This window comes from Microtus pennsylvanicus, chromosome 2, assembly GCF_037038515.1.
Source record: "Microtus pennsylvanicus isolate mMicPen1 chromosome 2, mMicPen1.hap1, whole genome shotgun sequence".
In the NCBI taxonomy this organism is placed as follows: Eukaryota; Metazoa; Chordata; class Mammalia; order Rodentia; family Cricetidae; genus Microtus; species Microtus pennsylvanicus.
The window spans coordinates 63,950,590-63,970,914 of NC_134580.1; the positions used below are offsets into that span (position 1 = coordinate 63,950,590).

General features: G+C 43.9%; 1 protein-coding gene across 6 annotated transcripts in view; it reads right to left on the reverse strand.

The window, feature by feature from the left end:
* The window catches only part of Vps13b (vacuolar protein sorting 13 homolog B), a 463,403-nt gene that overhangs the window by 18,483 nt on the left and 424,595 nt on the right, over positions 1 to 20,325 (reverse strand). For all 6 annotated transcript variants that reach the window (XM_075961199.1, XM_075961203.1, XM_075961200.1 and 3 more), the window contains 2 exons: positions 9,863 to 9,981; positions 975 to 1,780 (listed from right to left, as the gene is read on the reverse strand). In XM_075961199.1, coding sequence (XP_075817314.1) covers positions 975 to 1,780; positions 9,863 to 9,981 — 925 coding nt within the window. The remainder of the gene's footprint in view (positions 1 to 974; positions 1,781 to 9,862; positions 9,982 to 20,325) is intronic.

A 20,325-nucleotide genomic window follows, 5' to 3' on the forward strand; every position in this document is an offset into this window, starting at 1 on the left:
ACTGGCCTCTCGTCAACTGTCGCAGTCTGAATTGTCTCTGGTGATGCATTTGCAAGCACAAGGCCCGAGGACGGAGGGACAGCAGCTCTTACCTGCATCACTCCAGGAAGTCAGTCTTCAGCTTCTTAAGACTTAATGAAGCCAAGTGTGGCGTTGCTCTGGACATGACTGCTAGTGACCACGAGGACCAGGCTATCAACCTGGCCCTGTCTCAGAAACACACGCCCTGGAGACGATGGCTGTCAAGTAGCTGAGATCACAGGGACTCCTGATCCTTAGCACACAGTACTCCCCTTGGGAAATTCTGCCCTCACCCAGACACCCCATGCAGGCTCTTCCAGAGAGATGGGAAACAGAAACCTCGCCTCTCTCCTCGGCCCTAGCATAAAAGCATCCCACAGTCTGCAGCAGGCCACTGCCTGCCACTGAACAGAGCCACCCGCAGCCTCCTCTGTGCTCTGTCGAGCCAGGCAGTGCCTGCTGGGGATGCACGGGGCTCTCTGCATGTGCTTTGACTCTGAACTTCCCACTTACACGATCAGTACAGAGGGAAGCTGGCCACCTAGAACTGAAAGTCTTTCAGGCCAGGAGCTGAGGGCCAGGCTGACCTTCCCAGCTGCACTCATATTCTGAGACAGAGTCTTGTGCCTGTAAGGCATTCAAAAATGTGTTTGCTAAATTTAAGTAATTTCTATGTTAGGTAACATTTAAAATATTATAGCTATGAGGGCTTGAGAGTCTATTAAGTGCCAAGTAAAATGCCAGGGTTGGCATACTTCAGCTGATCTCAGATGGAAATGCAGACTCAGGGAGGTGTGGCAGTCATCCAAGGCTTGCACCATCACAGTCCACACCTAGCTCTAGTTCTGTTAGGCGTGCAGCCTACACGCATTACCCCTTCCTCGCCCTCCCCTGTGCTGTCAGACAGACAGAGCCATTTCTGCCCCGGTGCTGGCCCACCACAGACCCCTCACCTGCTCTGAAGAGAGCCCCAGCAGCATAGTGCATGGCCAGCGCGTGTACCAGCTGCCTCGCCGTGGTGAACACTGGTCCTCGTTCAAACACAGAGAAGGACAGAGGGGTGTGGTCGGAGGCTATGTACAGCCGGAGAGAGGCATGGATGCTGACAAGGAGGTTCACTGGCTGGATGACCAACTTCCGTAGCTTCACCGGGTTCACCAAGGCCCTGGCGTGCTGTCTCACCTGCATGGGCAGTACCTGCTCCCCTGCAGAGAGCTGTGCCTGGTCTCCAGCCACCCTGCTGTGAGGAAGGTAGGTGTCAAATAAAGTTCTGATGTAGTAGACAAAGGTATCCTCCACATAGAGCCGTGCTGGTTTCAGTTCAACAGAGAACTCACTGACATCAAAAAGGAAGTCCGTCCCCTCAGACACAGTGAGGCGAAGCTTGATGAAGCAGTTCTCTTTGTATTCCTCCAAGGCTTTGCTAGAGACCAGGAGACTCTGCACTCTCGAGTACTGAGCTGGTTCTGTCTTCTCTCCTTGGCAGACCAAGACAGCGAAGTGGAAATTGGACTTGTTATAAAGCTGGTTGTCCAGCTGCAGGTCCCCAAAGTAGACTTCGACACTGAAAAGCTGGAGCAGGGTGGACGGAGGCTCTTCCCCTGGGAGGACACCGGGCACAGGGCATACGTGGAGGAAAATGTTGTCCAGAGTGAGCCTTAGAAGCTCAGATGATGCCTTGTGGTGTGTGAGGTCGTCAGTCACTGCCAGGCTCAGGCGGGTGATGAACGTTTTAAAAGTAACCACCTTCTCCAGAGCTCTAGAAGAAGGGCAAAAGTCGTTAGTGTCTCTTCCTTAAGGACAGTGCCTCACTGTGTACCCCATGATGGGACATAAAACAAATAAGAACTCAACTTCCAGTGCATGTCTGGACAGAGACAGCCATGCTTGGAGACAGTTGGGAAACGTTCCCATTGGGACTACTACAAGCTCTTGTCATGTTTTTGTAAGTATTTTTTCTTATCAACACCAGATCCCCCCCTTTTTTTACTCTAAATCCCTCATTTCTATACACTAGTTCTCTGTTATAATGATCATGGCAGATAAAAAAATCAGCAATACTGATATGTTATATATATCATATATGTTATGATATATTATGTTATATATATATGATATAATACGTTAGAAAGATGAGCTGAGCAAGAAGAAAGCCCCAGTTCAGCACGGACCTACAACCACTGTGCGCGGTGTGTCCTGCCCACCCTGCCCTCACTCCGAGAGCTGAAGAGTCCCTGGTCAGGTCCATGCCCTCTTTGGGGTACTCCAACACCCTTCCCTTCCTCACCTGCTCTAGAGTGCCAGGTGCTCCACACTCCCTTCCTCTGCGATCCTGCCTGTGCTCGAACACGCTGTATCTTCTTCTGAGCAGACACAGCCCTGCTACAGCCTCACTTCTTCCTTCTCCACCTACTTCCCATGTCTCTAGCCCTCTTTAGGAGAAACTCCTCCTAGTCTCCCCTTTCTGTTCTCTGAAGCTTGCTGCAGGCAGGCTTATGTTCCCCAATCTGACAAAGTTACCCCTTATCAAGGCCACTAGCACTAAAGCAAAAGCCCCATCTGTGGCTGTTAGCAGCCCCCTCTTCCAGGACATATATCCTCCCTTGTGTTCTCACAGAACTCTCTGCTCCCCTGGTTGATGCTTCTCTTATCCTCTTCTCTTCCCCCGGTGGTGCTCAGACTTAGCACATGGCTTCCTTTCCCATCTCCACTGACAAACAACCATGTCTGTGATGGAGCTGTGCTCCTACCCGCAGTCTACACGGCCTCTCTCATTTCAGTTGATGGCAACTGCATCCAACTAGAGGATCAGAATCCTTCCAGAGGCTTCTATTTCAGTCCCTATCCTAACGGCAGGACTCCTTCAGCTTTCTGTAAGAGAATGTCCAGAATCTGACCACTCTCCCCATAGCAGGGCCTCTAGTGTGAACACCCATGGCAACTGGAGGAAGTTCCTGATTGCTTTTGCCCTCATTTCTCTAGATCTTACTTCAACAGAACAGCCAATGCTCTACACGGTAAGTCTCACATGACCTCTCTGCTTAAATGCTCACCACAGCTCATGAGGCACTAAAGCGTGCACTGCTCCCCTTCCAGCCCTCATCCTCTGGCTCATGCCCTTCTCATCTCACTGGCTGGGACAGGAAAGCACTTCCTTTCAAGCCCACACTCAAACGCCAGTCTCTTGAGAAGGCTTCCTTCCAACTAACTTCTTCACAACTCCACTCTCCCTGTCCTGAGGCTCCTCGCCTCATGCTCTCTCATTTGGCTGTTTTTAACCCTCTAGAGTGCTGATGATCTTCTACCACACCCGTGGGGGTTCTCTGCTCCAGCCTCTCCCATCTCTGCCTGTGAGAATGGAATCTTGTGAAGGGTTCCATCTTTTTTATCACTGACTCCCCATCCCTGGAACAGACCTCACATCTAGTAAGCACTCGAATGTATGACCCAGGGAAGAGCAAGCCAAACAAATATGAGTAGACACTGTATCATTCAAATGTGTGGATTGTGGCTACTATTATTAACACTCAAGCCTTAGATAAAATTTTCTGAAATACATGTGTAGACTTGAGATCTTATTCTATATAATTCAAATTTTACTCTCCAATTTTGTTATACTATTTTTTTAAACAAACATGTTTGGACAAAGTAAGCATCCTATCTAATATTATTTGAAATATTATAAAAAAGTAGCAAGGTCTGAACTAATGAGTTTTCAGTCATACAAAGGTACAAGAAATTTATTTTTAAAAATCCTAAACAATGTATGAAAATTGACACTATAATTTTATACTGTAATTTAAATATAACCATTACAGAAATTTAAAGTAGAGAAATGTTGTAGGATATTCATACACTGTGTGAAGGTGTATTGCTGTGATTGGTGAAATAAAAAGCTGAATGGCCGGGCAGGAGATACAGGCAGGATTTCTGGGCAGAAAGGAGGAGGAAGAATCTAGGCCCACGAGAGCGAGGTGGAGGGGCGGCAGGAGATACAGGCAGGATTTCTGGGCAGAAAGGAGGAGGAAGAATCTAGGCCCACGAGAGCGAGGTGGAGGGGCGGCAGGATGGGCGGCACACGGCAGCATGCAGATCAGGAGAAACAGTTAATTCAAGTTAAAGACAAACCTAAGCTAGGGCAAGCTCTACTAGTTAACAAAGTCCCTGTGCTGCCGTTTGGAGCTGACAGCCTGGGAGAAGTCTGTCTCCTCACGGTGCCCAATGCTGTGGCTCAAATGCCCACACAGAGGACCAGAGAAAGCTAAGACTGGGACAAAGTCAGATGTGGGTTCTGAGTTCTATAGTATCTCAGGCAGGTTGGCTGGAGCCAGCTAGTGCCCTGTGCCAGCACCGTGCTCTCGGCTGACATGGGCTGACTGACATGGTAGCGGAAGATTTGTTCTATGTGGTCAGAGAGCACTTCAGGCGCTTAAAGCTATGTTCAGACACAGGAAACCTCTAAAAAGGTGCATACGTTTAAAAATGTGCTTAGATGCTGAAAAAAGAATATGGGTCTAGACAGCCATAGAAAAAATAAATAGTTTAAAAATAATATAGTTAAAGTCTTAAGGAAAGAGTAAAAAAAAAACACCACATAAAGATGGGAGATACACAGGGTGTTTGGATCCCGTATGGCACTTTGTTGACTTAGAATTTTTAAAATGCCAATGTACAAAAACAACAGCTGCTGAGACATCAGACTATGAGAACTGCTAGACTAAGCCGATCTATAGATCTTAAGAATGTTTTAACTTCACAATGGAAGTCAGAAAGTATGTTGTGTTATGAGAGGGTATGCCTTTGTTTCTACAGGAAACAAAGAGTTATGGTTCTCTTCAAACTCAATGAAGATCAGATTTGATTGGGAGAAACCCCCTGAAAATCTTGGCTACAGACAAGAAGAAAAAAAAAACAAGAAAGACTACAAGACAAGTGATGTATCTGCTGATCCCTGTAACGTGGGATCAGCTCTGAGACCGGATGAGACACAGTAAACCCTGCTGGCTACAGAGTTCTTATGACTTATTACATGGTATCCTTTCATATATGGCATGGATAGAGATTTATACTATAGTTTGGTTTGATTTATATTATAGATGCTTTTTACCTGCTCAAACATAGAACAAAAACTCACCTTTAGCTGATCTCTGTACACTGTACATTCATGCTTGTGCTAGTGCAGGTATGTATGTTACCTTTAAAAGGCAGTGTGTTTTCAGAACAAAAGAACCAGACACCAATAGAGATAAGTAGCCCAGGTGATCCAGCCTCATAGAATGCCTCTGTTGCTGTTTCTCAAAATTCTGTATTCAGAGCAACCTCAAAGGTTGAGATGGCCCAGCCTTACATCCTCTAGACAAGACGTCAGACAGGTCCTGCACTTTCCTATCACACGGAGACTAAACAACAAAGGAAACAGCTGGTTTTCCCGGGGCTGGACCACTATCTCAATTTTCTCAGGGTCTTCTAAAGATGCCATCACCCCCAGACAACAGGAAGCACACAACAATGCCCACATTCCCAAGAGGTGGGGTGGGTGGTTTTTGCTCATTTAGCTGGTTATGAATGTTTGTCATCATTTAGGGAAGTTGGTTATAAATTGTTACAGGTCATGATAAGGAAGGAAACTAAGCAAGGGAGGTTGGATTCAAGGATCCCTGTCTTAAAGAAAAAAGGGGGATATGGAAAGGTTAGGATGGAAAGATTATTGAATCTACTTTAAAATAAACAGTAACTATTAATCTCAAATATTTTACATCAGTATGGATTTTTGTATACTGATATAAATTTAAGTTTGTTTTTGTTATAATATATATGTTTCTACTCTTGTTTAAGGTATTTTACCTATGCAGCTCATTTAAAAATGTAATGAATAATTAGAAATATAGGTTATCAGTTAGTCATCATTAGTAATCAAACTTGTAGTCAAGTTGTGCATGTTTTCAGGGTTAAGCAGATATATTTAGATACTTCAGAAACCTACAGAATATGGCATCAAGGCTTTTCATGACAATGAGATAGATATGCTACAAGCAGCACCAATTTACTTTAAAAGAAGGAGTATGGACATCAAAGAACCTCCATATGGAGTGTGCTATCATTGTGGCAAAGACAGCCACTTGCCTTGACCACTGACAGCATGCTCTCCAAATTGAACAAGCAGGACACAAAAGGAAGAAACTGCCAAGCTTTGCCAAGACAAGGTAGGACAGTCCTTCAAAATTCCTGCTTCATGGAAAAGTCTGTCAGATATTCTAGGCCTTCAGGCTGAAGATGTTACAGAGAAACCTTGGGTGACTGTCTAGGCAGCAAGCTGCTTCTGTCGTTTCTATAGTTTTGAAAGTTTTTGCTCTGCACTTCCTGTTTGCTCAGTTTAGAGTATATCCTTCTTGGGTCATGATGGAACTGAAGATTAGTTATAGTTAGAGTTTTCCTTGCTACCAAATTCAGAAAAGAAACTCACAAAAAAGGTGTAAAATATATAGGGTTGAGAGACATAAAAGCTTAAGTTGTTTACCTAAGATAATGTTTTGAGGTCTAAAAAGATAGTTTTGGGTTGATAATAAAAGTTAGGATAATAAATAAGAGAGGTAGAAAACTTTGGACATACTAAGATAGGACAGACAACGGAATATTTTCTCGAATTTGCCAAATACTAATGGACTGGACATTGTGATTTTATTTCTTCCTTAATAATTGCTTCTATTGTAGTTTTACTGTATTAGAGTTAAAACCTTTCCTATCTATTTAGACAAAAGCAGGAGATGTTGTGGGGTATTTATACACTGTGTGAAATGTACTGCCATGATTGGTATAATAAAAAGTGGAATGGCTAATAGCTAGGCAGGAGGTACATACAGGTGAGACTTCTGGACAGAAAAAGAAAGGAGGAGGGGAATCCAGGCTCATGAGAAAGATGCAAGAAGACATGGAGGAAGCAGCGTGCATGCTGCGTGACAATGCGGACTAACAGAAGTGCGTTAAGTTATAAGAGCTAGTTAAAAACAAGCCTAAGCTAAGGCCAAGATTTCATAATTAATATGTCTCTGTGTTGTTAACTGTGAGCTGGAGGCCCAGAGAAGAATCCATCTGTGCAGAAATTAATAAATAAGCATGGAAAGATCCACATCTATCACTAATGTTGACTTTTCCTCCCCCAGAGTTGTCTAAAAACATACAGGTGTCTGTTTACACAGTGGAACACATATTCAGCATCCTAATGATACCTTACATTACATTAGATCCTATGCTTCTTCTGGTCCACTGCAGCCATTACTACCTACATCCTGTGATTTTTGATATATTTGATAAGCATTTGCACTCTCAATATCATGTCACTATAAATAACAATGAAATGAACATCTCTGTGTGTATTCTTATGTACTGTTTTCATTATTTTTATTCTGAACTCATACTCTTCCAAGTGGAATTTCTAAACCAGTGATTCTCACCCCCGAACGCTGCCACCCTTTAATACAGCTCCTCGTGCTGTGCTGACCCCAACTATAAAAGTGTTTTCGTTGCTACTTCATTAACTGTAATTTTGCTATTGTTATGAATCATAATATAAACATATGATATGTAGGATATCTGATATATGCCCCTGTGAAAGGGCCATTCAACCCCAGGTTGAGAACCACTGTTCTAAACCAAAGGAGTTTTGAAGTTTTTAATGTGTAGAAACTGTTCAAGAAAATTGTACCAATTCCTGCTGGTGGGCTTGTCAGAGGAGCAGCAGGTGGCAATTGAAGTTCGAGGTGTCAGACTACCAGGAGAAAACTCTCTGATGGGTGAATCTTGTTTAGGCAAGGCCATGGGAGTACAGACCCCAGACTGTCTTTTGCTTCTGCTGTGCCTTTACATGTTTATTACTACAATATTCCTCTGCTATCGAGCATGTTGTGAGTGGACTTAGGGAGATCTCCACTGCCTGTAATATACTGTGTTTATCTCTTGGAAACATCCCATCCTACTGGGCATTTTTCCTGTGGATTGTCAAGAAGATGAACCCTCCCTAAGATTTACTGTCTAAATTGATAATAATAAAGATAGCTCATACAGAGTTTTCATGAATAAAAATACAAGGCGATGCTACACAACCAGGACCCACGAGTTTCACCCTAGGAGCTGACAGATTGTAGCTCAAGTTAATGACTGACTAGCCCATGTTGGGAGCTGTGCTCACAGGTCCTGGAGGGCATCACAGCTGAAACAACGCTTTGAAGAGAAAGCTAGACTAAGAGGTTTTTGTTGTTTGAGGTGAAAACCCAAGAAGGCAGTCTTAAGTTTTAGAAAGGCACAGAGTCGAATGTGGAACTCACTGAGGTCAGGGAACAAGAATAAAATAGCCCAGTTAACTTTGGCTGACATACCTTTCTTGCTAGGATTGGTTGATTACCAAAAGTGATGATTAATTCCTTATACCCACTTCTGCCCTCAATCTCCTGATATTAGAAAAAACTATTAATGAGTGGATATGCACCCTAAAGATTTAAAGTAGAAACCGTCCGGAGAGATGGCTCAGCGGTTAAGAGCATTCATTGCCTGACTGCCCTTCCTTCCTGCCTTCCTTCCGGAGGTCCTGAGTTTGATTCCTGGCTCCCACAGGGTGGCTCGCAGCCATCCGTCCTGAGCTCTGGCACTCTCTTGTGGGAAAAAAAAGATTTAAGTAGAGCTGACTGATTCTTTTTCATTTAAGTTTAGGTTTGTGATTCCTTTAAGATTCCTTGTGACTACCTTTCAAGATAATAAAGCCCTTTCTTGGTAACTGCAAAATGCATCCTGCCAGTAAAAGACCCGACTGAGAAGAATGTCTTGCTTGCCTAGATGGTTAATCTGTAACAAGTTGCTTGGGTATCAATATATGTGGATTCTTGGAATAATTTTTTTTTACCTGTAATATGTAAAATGTTTAATCATGTAAGGGAGATGAAAAACATGTCTTTACCTGTATTCATTATAGTCATTCACTTAAAAATAGAATGTAACCACATTGTTGTTGTAGGAAGCTGCTTGTTCGTTCCTTGCTGCCCAGACCCAAAATAACCATGCAGAAACTGTATAAGTTACAATACTGTTTGGCCAATAGCTTAAGCATATTGCTAGCTAGTTCTTACATCTAGAACTAACCCATTAACATTATTTCATATTTTATCATGAGGCTTGTGGCCTACTGGCAAGGTTCTAGCTGGCAGCTCGCATCTTTCCCCTCTGGCGGCTACATGGTGTCTAGAGACTCCACCTTCTCTCTCCCAGCATTCAGTTTAGTCTTCCCTGCCTAGCTCTACTCTGCCATATCACCAGCCAAGGCAGATTCTTTATTCATTAACCAAAAAAAGCAACACATAGACAGAAGGACTTCCCACACCAGTAGAGGGGATAGCAAGATGGCTCCCAGGTAGAAGTTTATGCCACCAAATCTAATGACCTGAATTCTATCCCCACAACTCACATGGTAGAAAGAGATGACCAATTCCTGCAAGTTATCCTCTAACCTGCCACACATGAACCACAGCATGAGCATTCACCCCAAAAATGAAATAAAAATAAAAATAAGCTATGCAAATAATTCATATCCTTAACTCAAAATAATCACAAAATTCAGTAGCTCAAAAATCAGTTTGCTGAACTTACCATTGAACCAGGAGACTCAAAAAAGATGTTTTATTATTATTATTGTCTATATATGCTCGAGGAAAAATTTAACAACTAGATCTTTACTTGTGGATTACAGGATAATCAAATACTTCACTATGTGTGTATGGACAACAGGAACGATAAATAGTGATGTATAACATTACAGAAGAAAGCTCACTGCGCTCTCTTAGGCAAACAGACCTACCTGTTGGCACTGGTTAACATGGGTCCTGCTTTTCCTTCTGGGGCTATAGTGATACAGACCGTGCCACACTGATGGGCAATGTCCACATACACATATCCGAAGCCGGTAAGGAACACAACCTGCCAAAAGAATGGTCCAAATCTGATTAAAAAGAAATAAGAGTGGTGTTGAAACGGCTAACTTCAAGTCCTGATTCAACACTGCAAACACTTTCTAACCATGTGTACAGGCTATTCGGTTGACTTGAAAAAAAAATTAAATCCAGATTTTTCAATATCCAGGCTGTAAGGTTCACAGGAGAGAAATGATGGATGGTGGAGCAGGAGCGTCTTCATTCTCTGCTTATGGAGTTGGCACCAACCCCACGTGGGCTGGACGCCAGCCCTGGGGCCAGCTTTAGATGTGCATATGAAGGGCTGTGGGGAAACAACTCAGGACTCTGAATGCAATGTGGGGGTGTCTTACTATTACAGGGACACCCCCTCATGTGGAAAACAAAAATAAACTATCTCCAGAATTATCAGTAAGACCCCCAAGGACCCTCATATGACCAGAAACTTCAGGTAAGTTAATCTGCTTAGTATCAAAATTAATTGTTCAACCACGAGAAAGTGGACTAAGAGCTAAAAGAGCCTCAACTGTCTCAGAAGCCAGGTGCCAGGCCAGTAGAACACACAGTCTCTCCGCATTCAATACCCCTGATGCCTAAGTGATAACTGTCTGAACACAGACCAGGAACATCATGTTCACAGCTGAGATTCCCCAAGGGCAGAGGCAAGAGCCGAGATCTGCAATAGTACCTAGCTAGGGCCAAGCCAGGAAAGAACAAACAAGACTGACAACCCCTAGATGAGGAGACAAAGGCACCAGGGCGTGTTGGTACAGACCATGTGGAAGACGGATGGACCCGTAATTGGAAGCATGCCAAGGAGGAAAAGGGACCACGGGTGCTGAGCACCAGCAGTGACTGTGACCTGTGTGGCTGAAGACACGCTGCTGCTCTGCGTTCCGTGCCAGGGCGGCCACAGCCGGAGGAAATCCCTTCACACCCAAGCTCTCTTGTCTGGTGACGAAGGGAAACAGTAACCGACGGAGCGCTATGGGAAGTTCACATCTTACCTGCTGTAGGGAAGAATGCCAGGAGCCTTCCTCTAATTGCTATTACCAATAAGAAACAAGTAAAGGAACTTGTGCTTTTCTGGTCCTTCATCTATGTTTACCAAAATGACTATCACATTTATATTTAGCAAACAGTGTTTTAAAATTATACCAATTTAACTTTCCCAAGCAAACCAGTTCTGTGTTGATTGGGGGAGGGAGAGGGAAATGGGAGGCGGTGGCGGGGAAGAGACAGAAATCTTTAATAAATAAATAAATAAATTAAAAAAAAACCAGTTCTGTGGTGAGACACAGGAAGACATTCCTTGTGTATTCTCCAGGAACCCATGAGAGGATCTATGGATACCAGAGAGACTTACAAAGCATTTCAGTATGGTACCCACACTGAAATAAGTTATTTGCCAGTCAAGTTTGTATGCTCACCCTCCTCCCAGTTCCCACTGCAATGCATCCTGCTGCCCTGACTTCCTGTCTCACCCTATCTCCTGCTTGAGTGCTCCTGTCCCACCTCAAATTTTCATGCTTTTTTTTTTTTTAGGAGAGAGAGTTTAGGCAACCTTATCTTTTATTCCCAGCCTATTCTGGCTACCTTTTAACCAACAAAATTGCCTATCCCACTGTCTTAGTGTTACAGGGGTTCCTATTTCTGTGCTAGACACTATGACCAAAAGCAACTTGTGGGAAAAAGGGTTTATTTCATCTAAATTCCATCAGTGAGGGACGTCAGGGCAGGGACCTGGAGGCAGGAGCTGATGCAGAGGCCACAGAGGGTGCTACTTAGTGGACCTGGAGGCAGGAGCTGATGCAGAGGCCATGGAGGGTGCTACTTAGTGGCCTGCTCTCAGCCTGCTTTCTTAGAGCCCCAAGACTACCAGTCTAGAGGTGGTACTTCCTACAGTGAGCTTCAATCAAAAGAATGTACCACAGGCTTGCCCAATCTGGGGGGGGGGGCATTTCTCAAATGAGTTTCCCTCTTCCAAATGGTTAGCTTGCATCAAGTTTATATAAAACTAGCCAGTACATCAGGTAAAGTGTTTTGCTGAACACTCTTGAAGAACTGAGTCTGATCCCAGAGTCCATGTTAATGTGAAAAATGAAAATCAATTTCAAAAAGTTGTTCTTTGACCTCTCCACTGTGCCACAGAATATGTGTTCTAACACACATACACACACACACACACACACACTCAAAAATAAGTAAAATTTTTAGATACTTTTCCTTCCTCAGAGAAAGCCTATTATTAAAGAATGATAAAAGACAACAGTGTCCTACTTTTGAAACTTTAAGTTAAAGATCATATAAAGCTTACCTTGTGCAGAGAGTTGTTTGTCTACAATGACCGAAAGATACGGTAATTAGGCATTTATGTTTTCAGCTGACTTAAACTATGACTCATTTGTCATCAAATGTTCATCCCCACACTGGGAAGGTTAAACCTTGTTACTCACATTCCCATGTATGAAGTCCTCACTTTTTGTTAAGTTCCTGAGCTGGTTTCACAGAGCCCAGGTGGCCCCACACTTGTTCTGCAGCCCAGCTGCTCATGCTGAGGTGAGGGACGCATGCCACAGGCCTTTTCTTTTGGAACAGGTTCTCCTGTAGACCAGGCTGGCCTCAGACCTGGTATACAGCAGAAGCATGCATCAGCACACCCAGCTGTGCTAACTTCTTTAAAGAGCACCTCAGCTAGGAGCAGGGTGGTATCTACAGAGACTGCCTCTGAAGAGCTGTGCAAGGTGCTGAGACGCCATCCTCTCATCCATGAGCTGTCAGCAGTGCTGCCTCTGTGCTGGACCTCAGGTTAAAGTTCCCAGTCCACTTTCTCCACCGAGGCCTCTGTGGTGGACTAACGGCAATGCGTCTCGAGTGTCTGAGATGAGCAGCTTTCGGCAGACTGTGTATCAATGCCATGTGAGGTGTTTGCTCTGGGAAATATCGACACTAACAAAGCGGAGACACAGGTCAGGTGTGCGCGACCTTCTGACAACACAGTGGCATCATCTACAAAGTTCATGCTCAAGACCCACACGCTTGAGTTACCACAAACTTCCAAGCCTGTGGCTCTCTGTTGGGCTGCATTTACCAGCTACCCTTGGTTGCACGCGGTCTGGGAGACAACAGGTTGAGGTTCAAGTGCTTGTCAAGCCCTTTGGACTGAGAAGTTTGGTAAGTGGCCAAAAATACAGATTTGGAGCTTAGGAGGAATATGTGGGTCAGAGAGGGGTCTCGGAGTGATCAGGTGGTAGACAGTAGCTAATGCTACGAATTTAATCACATTTCCCAGAAAGGAAAAGGAGAAAGATAAATTTCTAAGATGATTAAAACAGAAAAGCTTGGATAGGGGAAGAAAGGAGAACAGCACGTATTCTGGATATAATCTCACCATCTATATACCTTCTGAAAAACATTCCAGAGATAGCTCTGCTCCTGTCTTGGAAATGGCTGTACTATACATACGGGAGGCTCTAGACCCGGCCGCTCGGCAGACACTGGGCAGTGGGTGTCAGTGTGCTGATGTCAGTTCTGGCCCCACGTGGTGTTGGGCTGTGTGTGAGAAGTAAGCAAGATGCTCCAGTACCCACAGCCCAAGTCTCCAACGTCGGCCCCTCATACACAGTCCATTCCAGGATGGAGGCCAGATCCCAGCTGCACCCCGCTGTTCACGGTGACCCCTTGTGCTATGAACTGAGTCTTATCTGTGTCCTTTGCAGCCCTCAAGGGATGTGTCTCGCAATATTTTTAAACATGTGACATATTATGTTCAGCATGATTTAACAGTGCTTGTGGGCACACTGTCTTACTTCACAACTGTGGTACAGAGGAAATTACTGTCTGGTGAGTTACGGCATGATTTAACACAGTTATGAGAAGAGTGTCTGGGGGTTCTCCACAGGAGAACCTAGGGTTCTCACCTAACATACTTATTAGATTGGATGAATATGCAGAACATATGTTCACATCTATAAAGGACATAAAACTACCATGGATACTTAATATGATAAATGACAGTCCCCACACCCCCATTTTTTTTTTATACAAAAAGTAATTTCAACAAGATAGGCTAGGCCAATATCAACACGACAATGTATTGGGAATAAATTTAAAATCTTATCATTGGGTTCAAAAAGTCAATTGAATAGCAAATCATATGACAAAGACCTGGGGGATGTGCCTGACCCCAAGTTCAGTAATAACAAACAATCTGGACTTGTTAACAGAACACTTAGTCCAGTTCCTGCTTTACTGATGGAAGGATGGGGAGGAATAGCTGGTTAGACCACACCTGGAATACTGTGGCTATTCCAGCTGCCAGATTCTAAAGAGAAGACGTAACACGCTGTTGCATGCAGACAAGGGTAATAGTGATGTGTCACATCTGCTGAGGGTGTGATTCAAGGAGCCAGAATGTTTGTTCAAAGAGGAAGTGTATTCTGTGATGCCCTGAGCAGTGGTTCTCAGCCCTCCTAATGCCGAGCTCTTCATGGTGTGCTGGCCCCACCCATGAAAGTTATTTCTGTTGCTTCTTCATAACTGTAATTTGGCTACCACTATGAAACACAATGTAATTATCTATGCTTGCTGACGGTCTTAGGTAACCCCTGTGAACGGGGGATGAGAACCACTGTCTTAGAGGGTAAAACAAGGATAAAGAGTAGATGCTACCGAGAGATAGCTTCCAGCTAGAAGTAAGAACAACGTTCTGTTACAGGAGGTCCTCCCACTCCTCCAGCCTATCGCCGCTGAGATACCAGCCCATTGGGGCGTGGTCTCTCTCCCTTTAAAAAAGCGGCCACTTCCCTCTCCTCGCTCTTCACTTCCTGCTCCGCCGGTGACTAGACTTCCTTCCTGGTTGCGCAGAGGGCTGACGGTGATCTGTAAGTTTTTTCCCCTTTAAATAAATACCACCCTATTAATCATAATTCCAAACTGGTGTGGCATTGTTTATGACTTACGCCTTCAACGTTCCTTCCCATCTCCAATGGAAAAGCCACAGCTATGACACAGGGATGCTTTGAGATGAGGCCTCTCTGAAGAGGCTCTGTCCTAAACGAAAGGGGGAGATTAGAAAGCTTGTCTAACTTAAACTTTGGGAACTTGCAAGTGATGGCATCTGTAGCCAAGGATGACCCCAGAGACCAGTCCGTATCTCTACTTGGTAAAGGGAAAAGAGTTGGGGGGATTTATGAGTAGGCTCCAGGTGCCAACCAGCTGGGGTTTAGTTGTAGGTCATCTAACTCTCACCAGTAAACAAACTCAAAAGCTACTGGCTGAGAGAGCTCGTGGGGACTCAAAAGCTACTGGCTGAGAGAGCTCGTGGGGATTAAAGCAGCTACCTTAGATTTGCTGTACTTAACTGCTTCATTCATTTACTCAAATCCTTGAGTGGACACTTACACCTTATTTGGGGCCATGTTAGTGTGCAATGTTCTTGTAATCCCAAGCTGGTCAGGTGGAGAGAAAAGGATCCTTGGGGCTCTCAAGCTGGCTAGTCCAGTGAGCCCAGATTTCAGGGAGAGATCCTGTCACAGATTTTTTCCCCTTAGCCAGTTTTTTTTTTCCTTAGCAGAACACACCTTTAATCCCAGCACTTGGGAGGCAGAGGCTGGAGGTTCTCCGTGAGTATAAGGCCAGCCTGGTCTACAGAGCGAGTTCCAGGACAGCCAGGGCTACACAGAGAAACCCTGTCTCGAAAAACAACAACATTTTCCCCACTGCCATTTAATGGCTCAGAAATGACTGCACTCAGGCAGTGGGACATGGCTTCCTGAGCAAAGTCCCTGCGAACTAAGTGTGAGGACTTAAGTTTCGATCCTGAGCACGTATATGAATCTCCATGCTCCTATAGCGAGATGGAAGGGGGAAGAGACAACCTCAAACAAAGGAGAAGGTAAGAACTCCAACTTCCACATGTATGTTGTACATGCATGCACCCATATGCACATGCATGCACAGAGATAGAAAAGAAATGGCTTTGCATAAACAATGTATTATTATAATACTCTGTAAGATCACACATGATCGGACCAAGTTCTAAATGTCCTGAGCCCTCTGGTTTCGCTGTTTCTTTCACTTCGCATCATAGCCACCTTGGCATTTAGTGACCTAAGGATTATGTTCCAATCTGAGCTCTGAAGCTTCAAACATGTTCTTTCTGCTCAGAAAATTCTCCTACCCTCCTGTCTTATCCCTGCCTCTCTAGCCTTGAAGGTGGGCAGGCAGGTCCTTGTCCAGAGGCACTCCCAGCTCCAGCGTCCCGTGAAGATACCGGTTTCCTGTCTTCACAGCACTAAGAGAGTTTGGAATAATACAGCTGTTGTTCTTCCTAACGACATCTCTTTCACATGCGCACTGGACAGCATAGGCCTCAGCACTAAGCTTAGTGTCTGGTACATATCATAAGCCCAGAGTTTGTACTAGATGGAGCAGGCTAATTATGTTAACTTAGTGTCTGGTACATACCATAAGCCCAGTATTTGTACTAGATGGAGCAGGCTAATTATGCTAACTTAGTATCTGGTACATACCATAAGCCCAGTATTTGTACTAGATGGAGCAGGCTAATTATGCTAACTTAGTGTCTGGTACATACCATAAGCCCAGAGTTTGTACTAGATGGAGCAGGCTAGTTATGCTAACTTAGTATCTGGTACATACCATAAGCCCAGAGTTTGTACTAGATGGAGCAGGCTAGTTATGGTAACTTTTATGTGCTTTCTGCATATTGCTTTGGCTTTTTCAACATACCATTGACTACCAGGCTTACCAAGGCTGCTTCTCCCCCAGGGGTTTATCTGCCTGGGTATGATTGAGAAGAGGAGGAAGTGCGCCAGTCTGCAGGACATATGGCACTCAGCTCCTAAAAGATGAATGGGAACATGAGCCTCCATGGGTCCTGCCCCACAGGTGACAAGGTGTCAGAAAGAGCACCTCTCCTGAGCTTTGAAGTGTTCCCAGTACAAAAGGCTGAGGAATTTCAAGAGAACAGGAACTCCCAAAATACTGTCTGGCAGGCAGCATGCCTATTGTAAAGAATTCCCTAGTCAGGCCACCATCTTTTTTCACAGCTACTGCTCTTCTCTCCCTTAGCAGACCATTCATTATCTGCTCCAGAAACTCTAGTCCACTCCCAGCCTCCCACCTCTACATGGCTCCAGCTACTCCTGTGCCTCCTCCTGCCTCTTTCCCCTCTGGTGAATGGAATTTTTCTATTGCTCCTTGGGTTTGTCTCTTCTAAGATCCCAGACTTGCTCCTCTCCTGTCATGAAGAGCCGCACCACCCTGACCACACTTTATGGTCATCCACATTCTCGCCTCCTGTGTCCTAGGGCCTTCTGCCCACTCCCAGCCTGCAACTCTCTCTACTGTCTTACTCTGGCTTTTGGTTTGCACCTTATCAGTCTCTCGCTGAGGGCCTTCCTGTCACCATCTGGTGCTCTTCTCCTTCTCTCTCTTGGTGCTCTATGCTTGCAGGTCACACCTGAGACTCTTGTGGTCTATACACAGACTTTTGATAACTATTGCTTCTTATTCAACCTATTTATTTGGTCATTAACTTATTAAAATCTCAGTGTGCTTACAGGCACTGGGCTAAAGGCTGAGGATGGGCATGGGGATGTGATAGGAAATCATCTAAGTACACTTAGGTGGGTATCAACAGATTAATGGATAAAGAAAACATTACATATATCTAAAACTGTCTATCACCTATCGTCTGTGATCTATCTATCTATCTATCTATCTATCTATCTATCTATCTATCTATCTATCTATCTATCTATCTACCTATCATCTATCTTTCTATCAAGATATATCCCCATAATGGCATATTATTCAAATATAAAGAACTAAATTATGTCACTTTCAGGAAAATGAATGAAACTGGACATCATCAAATTAGATAAAATAAACCAGACTCAGGAAGACAATCACTCAATCAAAGTATATGATACACATGTATAAAATATATAAAAAAGATAAAAATTTTAGTAAGAATACCTTCGGACAATTTGATATTGAATAAACTAGTGAGTGTTGTGTCTTCTTTGAAACAAAAATGACATCTCAATGGTTTGTATTTATATTACAGAACTGTCTTTGATATTTTTTTCATTCAAGTTGAATAAATATCACATAGAGGATTAAGATGGATGGTTAATGCTTAAAGAAAAGAGAAGTTCAATTAAAATTATAAATGCTATACAAACCCACAGAGGGCCCAAAGATGGAGGCAGGAGACTGTCAAGGGGTTCTCTGGACTCCTGACAGGAGAAAGAATGTCCATAAGGATGTCCAAATGAAGACCAGTACAGGCAGTACATGCTGGAGCTAGGCAGGGCCGGGTGCACTCTTTAAATGCATGGGTCATGCTACTGTTAGAGGGCTCCCCTCCCACGGCTAGGACGAGTCATAACTTGCATGTCTGTTTTAAAGCTTAAGGAAGAGTGAGGGCACTCAGCACTGCATTAGACATAGAGTGGCTATTAAATGATTACTATTATTATTATTGTTTATACTTTAGCACACATTTATAGCTATTGTAACAGGTCATATTTTGCAAGCTTTTGTAAATAATAACTAATGTGAAAGACCTATAAGAAAGTATAAGCACAAATTTATTCAGTCATAAAAAGCCACACTGGAGCAATGGACTGAGCTCCCAAGGTCCCAATGAGGAGCAGAAGGAGGGAGAACATGAGCAAAGAAGTCGGGACCACGAGGGGTGCACCCACCCACTGAGACAGAGGAACTGATCTACTGGGAGCTCACCAAGGCCAGCTGGACTGTTACCAAAAAAGCATGGGATAAAACTGGACTCTCTGAACATGGCGAACAATGAGGGCTGATGAGACGCCAAGGACAATGGCACGCAGTTTTGATCCTACGCAATCTGCTGGCTTGGTGGGAACCTAGCCAGTTTGAATGTTCACCTTCCTAGATATGGACGGAGGGGGGAGGACCTAGGACTTACCACAGGGCAGGGAACCCTGACTGCTCTTTGGACTGGAGAGGGAGGGGGAGAGGAGTGGGGGGAGGGGGAGAAGAGTGGGAGGAGGGGGAGAAGAGTGGGAGGAGGGGGAGGGAAATGGGAGGCTGGGAGGAGGTGGAAATTTGTTTTTTTTTCTTTATTCTCCTTTTATCAATAAAAAAAAATTAAAAAAAAAGCAATGATGTTCTGATAAATCCTATAACACACATAAGCCTTTAAGACAACATATTCAATGAAATAAACCAGGCACTGAGAAAAAATACTTCCTTCTCTGAGATGCTTAGAGTGGACAAATCAAGAGAGACAGAAAGCAGAATAAAGGCTACTATGGCAGGGGATGGGAAGATTGCAGTTTCTGTTTGGAATGATGGGAAGCTCTGAAGTTAACTAGTCTGTGCTATGGCTTGGATGTAAAAGGCCCAGAGGCACAAGTACTAAGGCTGGGTCTCCAGCTGGTGATGCTGGGAAGGTGAGTGGATCATGAGGGGGCTCACGTCATCACGGAGTCAGCCATTCCTAGTTCACAGCTGGACAGACTGCTAGCAAGCGGCTCCTAGCTGGATGAAGGGCATGCCAGGGATATATTTTGTTCTGGTCTGTTCCCCCTCCATGCTTGCTGCACCTATAGGTGAGAGGCTTTCCTTTGCCATATTCTTGTGCCCTAATCCTGTCTTGATCTAAGAACAGAACAGGCCGAAACTAAAAGCTCTGAAACCATGAGCCAAAATAAATCTTTTCCATTTAAGCTGATTTTCTTAGGTATTTTATCATGGTGACAGAAAACAGTATTCAAATTTTAAGCAAAATAGAGAAGAAATGCTAGTTTCAAGTGTCAATTTCAATAAAAATAATACCAGGAACACCTAGAGTAAGGTAAGACATTTTATTGCTGAAGCCTAAAAACATATTTACGGAGTTTTTATAGATTACTAGCACAGTTTTTAAATTGGCTTGCTTTCAAAAGAAGGAACTGATCTAAAATCCAAACTCTAATCATCTGAAAACCGGGACAGCTGAGCTGTCCTATGAAGAAGTCCATATATATTTTGCAAGTTTTGTAAATAATAACTAACGTGAAAGACCTATAAGAAAGTATAAGCATACTTCCCATATAAAGAAATCTGTAATTTTATTTTATTTTTGACAGGTATTAGATGTGAGATGGATTCACTTTACCATGGGCTTCCCTCATGTACCTGGTATTTAAGAATTTAGGACCTCACGAAGATATAAAGATGTATAAACAAGTACCCTTGCACTGAGACAAGTTCAGTGCAACATTTATTTGTTTGTTTACTTATTTATGTGTTGTGTGGGTGTGTGTAGGTCAGAGGACAAACAACCTGGGAGGTGGTT